The sequence below is a fragment of the Alligator sinensis genome, unplaced genomic scaffold (assembly GCF_000455745.1).
Source record: "Alligator sinensis unplaced genomic scaffold, ASM45574v1 scaffold406_2, whole genome shotgun sequence".
Lineage (NCBI taxonomy): Eukaryota > Metazoa > Chordata > Crocodylia > Alligatoridae > Alligator > Alligator sinensis.
The window spans coordinates 809,306-816,253 of record NW_005842543.1 but is presented as its reverse complement, the minus strand read 5'-3'; the positions used below and the strand labels follow the sequence as shown (position 1 = coordinate 816,253).

The 6,948-nt window shown below is 40.9% G+C and overlaps 1 protein-coding gene across 1 annotated transcript in view; it reads left to right on the top strand.

Annotated features, from left to right (window-relative positions):
- LOC102372752 (WD repeat-containing protein 64-like) overlaps window positions 1–6,948 on the top strand; it is an 84,585-nt gene that overhangs the window by 42,377 nt on the left and 35,260 nt on the right. Inside the window, exons 14-15 of the mRNA XM_025213642.1 lie at window positions 739–844; window positions 5,890–6,041. Of these exons, the coding sequence (XP_025069427.1) occupies window positions 739–844; window positions 5,890–6,041 (258 nt within the window). The remainder of the gene's footprint in view (window positions 1–738; window positions 845–5,889; window positions 6,042–6,948) is intronic.

Below are 6,948 nucleotides of genomic sequence, written 5' to 3'. Positions count from 1 at the left end.
CAGGTCACAGCCAGGCAGCAGCCCTCACTGCCAGACTGCTGCAGTGGGTAGAGGGTGCAGGGAACTCTCAGGGCTCCTTCAGCAGTCCATCTGCAACAAGGGGTACTGTCCCCAGGTACCAATAGGCCAGGCCCCAGAAGCTCCTGAGAGCGAGTAGCCCTGAGCTACCTTGCCAAGGCAGCTTTTCGTACTGATGGGGCCAGGACAGTGCAGCTTTTTATACTGCTGGGGACAGCACAGGTGCTGGCCCCCAGGCTCTAGCTTCCCCTGGCTGCAGGTCTGGGAAGAGCCAGGCAGGCTTATTTTGCCCCAAGTGGCACAATTTGCTTCTCAACAAAGTGCATGTCCAAGTACGTGCGCTGAGGCAAAAAGCCCCGGCTCAAATTTGCACCGCTTCTATCTGAGTAGCTACAAGTGTATATGCCTGCATGTGTGGACGCACCCAAAGACTTTACAATCTAAGTAAGAGAGACAAAACATAGGATGGATGCAGAAAGGGGAACCAAAAGTGAGACTAAATTAGTTGGCATGAAAAGTTGAACTTGGCTGCTATCATTCCATATGGCTTATATTAATAAATTCCCCCCTCCAATATGTAGGTCTTCATAACAAAACACAATATACAACTTCTTCCAAACAAACCAGTATTATAGATTCTGGCCCATTTACTTTTATTTTGTTTTATAAATCATTAGTTTGAAACTGCTAAATCTTGACCTGTTTTTATTTAAATTTCAGACGACCAACAGGAATGCTCAGAAGCCACATGGCACCAGTCTTTTACCTCTATGTATCTGAAGAAGATGCCAGAATATTTTCCATGTCCACAGACAACACTCTTAAGGTCTTTGTCTGGGCAGCATCTGTCCAATATCTTGCCTCCAATCTCTCTTTCTTTATGGGGAAATAAGATCTCTCAGTATGTTCTATAAAAATGAACCTAAACAAGGTGAGTGCAGTATAAAAAAAAAAAAATAGAACCTGATCAGCTGTAATTGAAGTCAATAACCTCTCACTGACTTCATGGGATTTGGATCTGACCATTTGATGAATATAGAGAGTCTAATTCCAGCTGCTGGTTCTGTAAGCCAAAAGTTCTGTCAGCTTTTCAGTGCAACAAACCCCTTCATTCTTAAACATTTTGGTACATGATAGCAAAGCTTTTAACAGGCATCTACTGCTTTGAAAGTGTGGCTGTACTTCAAAAATAATTTTGTAACACAGAACAGACATTAGGGTTCTGCCCTAAGGTATGTATTCTTGCGGTTTGGGGTGGGGGGGAGGTTCCCTTCATTTGTCAAAATGTTGCTACCTTCAACTGTGTGTGTAGTGTAAATTATGCATAGGCTACTTATTAAAAGACCTTTTATTAAGGCTGCAAATTCCTAGTCTAATTCCTTCAGATTCCTTCAGTTCCCCCCTCCCCATCAGATTGGTTTCCCCTCTACCCTCCCCTCCCTTTCCCCGGCCTCACTATTTCTTAGTTCTAGTCTCTTGTAAAGCTAGTCCCAGACTTCACCTCAAATCTAGTATCAGCTTCTTCCTCTGCTTCCCTGCTATCCTCCAATTGTTTTTTTTTTCTATCCGTCAAGCTTCTTTTTCTATTTGATTTTTTTCCCCTACTGGTTTTGTTTCCTATGTATAGCTCTGTCCAATAATAAAGGGACTCCATCTGGAATGCAAGAACTGTGATCTCTATTTAGAAGAGCCATGTGCTCAGTGCTGCTGCTTACATCCATATGACACCATGTGTGCTCAGAACTATTGTGAAATTCTCCAAGTTTCCAGTGTCACCCTCCAATGGCACAGACAGAAATTACATTTGTCATGCAATTGACCCCTTAAAAGTGCTGTACAGCTGTGCCCTAACAGAAGAGCACGGCTGCAAAGTGCTCTGATTGTGTGATAAATTAACCCTCGTTGTATGACTCCAGAGTCTTCAGCAGCCTCTGGAGTCAAATGAAGGCACTTCAAAGTGGAGCTCCTTCATTAACTTGTCTGCTCCGGCAACTGGACTTGCTTCAGCCCAGCCCTGCCTCCTGTGCTGTCATCCTCCCATCCTGAGACAGCATCGGAGCAGCGGGAGGGGAGGGCAGGGTTGAGGGGAAGAGGCTGTTGACGTAGCCTCTCTTGCTGGATCAGCTTCAAATTGGAGCTTGATTTCCTCCACTCTCCTGACCCAACAGCTAATGTCTGTTGGGACAGAAGGATTGGTGTAATTCATAGCACTTTCCACAAAGCTCCATGAATTAGACCAGGGAGCTGAACTTCTGTCTGTGCCTCAAATCATCTCCACTACAACTTGTGTTCCAACCTGCAGGCCATTACAAGTCCGTCTCTTAGCCCTTTCACAGTTGAATTGAGCAGCTTTCCCTCCCTTTCTTCCCTCCTCCCCTTCCTCCACCCTGTTGCTGGGACTGTATTTCTTGATAATACAGGACAGACAAGCTCTTTGCTCCCAGTTCAGATGTCCACTCAGAGCTGCAAGAGTCTAGAACTGCAACTGCAGGGAAAGTCCTGCTCAGCGCCCCCATGAGATGTGCCTGGTTGTGGGCTGTTTTTTCAGGAGACTGAAAAGAAGACACTACTGAGCAGGTGCTTGAGTTGTTTTTGCTATGTTTTGAGGTTTATAACGACACTAAATTTGGGTGGATTTTCATGACAAAAGGCACATCCTTGATGCACAGTTTCTCCCTTACCACATTCATGTCTGTGCTCCAAATCCTGGAGCAGTAAGAATCTCTTCAATGAAAAGGCCATTGCATTTTTAAAGGGCAAAAACAGTGGGTTTTTTTTTTCCAAAACTCGTTCTCAGAAATGGCTTTACAGTGTTAGCTGAGATCTTATCAAGATTTTTTTATTTTTTATTTTTATTTATTTTTTATTTCATGTAAGCCCAAACAGTTAGTTTGGTAAAGTTGTAAGCAATGGAAAACAACCTCTTATCAGAAGGAGTGCTAAGTAACATTAATGAAAGGGGAGGTTAGCTTGCCTACTGATTATATTTATTGTAATTTTCCCATTTTACATTTCTTCAAATTTAAGGCTTCCAGTCTAAGGTTGGATTTCTGACTGCTATATTAGTAAGCATTCTGGTATTATTAATTTAATGATTTATTTAACTACAAGAGAACTTTCTTTAAAACCCTACATTTCAGTCTGTACTTCATAGCCTTGGACCTCTGGCAATTTATGTTCATCCTGTTTCTTGGCAGAGGATTCCACCATATTTCTCCAAGTTGGTATCTGGTTGGTATCAGGCCCAATTTTGTTGTATTGCTTACATTGTAACAAATTCTGGTTCTCTCTATTTTCTAATCAATTGAACTCTCCATTACCAGTCCAGAAATTGTGAAGAGAGCTGCTGTCAAAGGCTATCATTGAAAGCCTTAAAAATGATAGGAACTCATTGGTTTCACAGCTATTCTCCCATAGTTTTATTTTTGTGTGTTTGTTTGCTTGTTTTAATAGCAGGCACAACAGTTACAATATAAAAAAACCCCCAAAAACAAAAACCTTGAAAAGTGAAGGGAGCCAAACAGTTTCAGGGCTGCTAGTACCACAGCAGTGTATACACAATGAGATTAATTGTTTCCATTAAATTCTGATAAATACATGCTCTGGGTAAAATGCATAGCCTTTTTTTAGTTATGAGGCTAAATGGAGTCTGCTGTGTGTCCACTGACATTAGTAGATATCCACTAATGAGGAATTAGCTCATACATGAGCATAACACTAGTCTGTTTCTACACAGCACCATTCATCTTGGAGCCCTTTGACAAACTGTGTGTTAGATTCAGCAGCCTCTGAAGTCATTAGGCAGGCTCTCAATGACCTCAGGGAAGTGGGGGTGAGCAATAGGCCAGCTCTACACATCTGCTTGTGCCAGATGCTGAGCACTGTTAACTCCCATTGATGTCATATGACTGGATGCCATAGTGGTGAGTATATTACAGAGACCTGAAATAGGTAGTTGGTACCTTCTGGGAGTGAAATGTAGCCAGTACTGGACTGGAAAGGAGCAGTAAGAAAGATAGCTTGTCTAGAGGGGGAAGGAAAAATATCAGTCCAGGATGCCAAAGCAGCCCTCTACACAAAGCTCCCATCTCTTAATGTCAGTGGTACAATGGCAGGGTGATTTGATCAAACTGATAATCATAGGACCATAGGAAAGTAGGGGTGGGAAGGACCTTATGGCAGGATAATTCCTGAAAAAAAATCACAGCCAAATGTTTGTACAACTACTACTGAAAATTTCCAGGGATGGAGATGTCACCACATCTCTGCATAGCCTCCTCCAAAGTCTGATCACCAGATCAGTCAAAAGTGAATTATGTTGTAATGATACATTTCTTAATAAATGTTATATATAATGATGAAATTAATATCAAGCTACCTAGTAAATACTACTGTAGTATAGAAATGCTATTACCTATGCTGTAATAATAGGGAAATAATATACACATATAATTTGTATGTAAATCACATGTACTGTATTTACTCGAATCCCAAGATGAGACTTTTTTCCTGTTTAACATCCGGGGTGGGGAGGCTGCTGCGGCTTCAGCCCTGACCCAGAGTTAGGGCTTGAGCCACAGCTGCTGCCTGCCCCTCCACTACCTCTGCCCCTGCCTGCAGCAGTGTGGGGAGGGGGAGGATGAATTTAAGATGATCCTCTAATAATTATATCTATACATGGAAAGTTATAACAAACTTACATATTTTCCACTTATCGAAATCTAATTACTGGGGAGTCCTCTTAGATTTGAATATTTACATGAAATATTAGTCCCTATACTTTTATATAGTGTTATACAAATATTATTCCCAATATTTGTAATATTTATATGAAATATTATTCCCTTTACTTTTCTATCATAGCATATTAATACTTACCTGTAAGTTACGTTATATTATTATATACTAATTACATTATTATATTACATATATTTTATATTGATACAACTCCTAAATATGCTGTAATTAAATGTTGACAAGTTTGATGATCAGTCTGATAATCAGTTTGATTAATAATCCATGCACTATATTATAAATATCTACTCAGAGAGTACTTAGTAGCCAAGTAGCTTTTTATGGCTTTATCAGAAAGACCCTGAGCCAGTTAATTATATGGAGATGGGTTTGAATTCCAGGAAAACAGCTGACCCATCTTTGCTAAGATTTACATCAGTGGTTTCACACTGTCACAAACATTGTGCTTCCTTCTGCCTCATCTCTGTTCTGCCTCATCTCTGCTAGTAGCTAAAACTCAAGCAGAGCTGCACTGGTAGAACTATCTCTAGTGAGGCATTGCATAAATCATGTATGGGTCCAGCTTATTTGTGACTTAAAAACTGCTGCACCACACTCATCATATTGTCCAAATCTAGGAATCCACCATGGCTAAGCTCACGGTACAGACTGGGTTTGGGGTAATATGGTGATTGGGGTTTAAAAAAAAAAATCTTATCTCCATTGCCTTTTATGTAAATTGGGAGTAGGTTCTTTGAAGCCTGTGGAAAAAATGTTTTGTATACCAGAGCAGAATTTCTCATTCTGTCCATTGTATATTTTTCTAATGTGCCCATTGCTAACATCTTCCAATAACCCAGCTCAAGTCCTTTCCTTTTAAAGCCTCAGACATAATTGCAACACTTCCTGAGTAAGTAAGTTAGTTGCTTCCTTTTGTGGCTCAAATGCCAAAAGGCCCTGATACAGCAGGAATGTGACAGAACTTGGGTTCTAAATTCCAATGCACCATGTACCACTTGGATGGGAAGGGAAGCACAGCAGAGCACTTCTACAGCCACCTAATCTTCAGTGAAGATTAGAACATGGCCTTGTTCCTTTATTTTTTTATTTTGGCTTGTGTTACATCTCTCTTTGTAGATCTGGGACATTGAGGACCACAGCTGCTTGTTTACAGCTTGCTCAAAAAGCAGTGGAATTAAAGGGGAGCTTACTGCCTGCCACTACATACCAGGCACCCGATCACTTTATGTCGCCACGGATACACTCGCTCTTCTTCATCTGCGATTAAGGTAGAAGTACAAGCCTACGTTGGTTGGAGGGCTTTTGAGCTCATTTAGCTGCAGTTCAGAGTGTGGGTGGGTTGGGTACATGTCTAGACTCTAGAGCATTGGAAAGACAATTGGAGAAGTTTGCCCTTTGTGGGAATGGGCTGGTGCAGAACTCTTGGTCCTTTCCCCTCCTACCTATATATTAAGACTTGCTCCTAGCCTAGAGGACCAATGACAACTGTGGTCGCAAGGCTTGTTCAAATTCACTTGAATTGGCCTAGCTGGGGCAGTGCTGAATGTGAAGACAAAAGCCTCCTTCATCTTCTCCCTGCTTCTACTGCCTGTAAGCAACACTTGTGACATTATGTTGGCCCCTTTGGCTAGCATGAAGAAATTAGAAACAATTAATAAAATAGAATATAGGATAGAATCAGGGTGGATAAAAATCAATGATTTTTAAATCAAACTGGATTTTTAATTTAATTGCATCCTTTGTTGAGATGGTTTTAAAAGAACTTTATATAAACATAGTTTTAATTTAAGGTATGTTAAAGCTTAAAGATGTCATCATGGAACAGGGATTATAACTTCTAATTATATACTATTTGAGATGATATATTCATGTAACCTTTTTAGAAATTGTATAAATAAATCACAACAGGTCATGGATTATATTAGGGGCCCAATCTTATGGGGTTCCCAGAGGCTCCTCTATAGATTAGTAAAGACTAAAGAAAATCACTCTATCCAATGGGACTCAGGGCTCAGTCTGGAAGATCCCATTAAGCATCTCTGTGATGCTTCGTTTCAGTTTTCAAACTGTGGTTTTGTGTCTCCAGAGATCATAGGCAGACAAGATTCATAGATTCATAGATGCTAGGGTCGGAAGGGACCTCAACAGATCATCGAGTCCGACCCCCTGCATAGG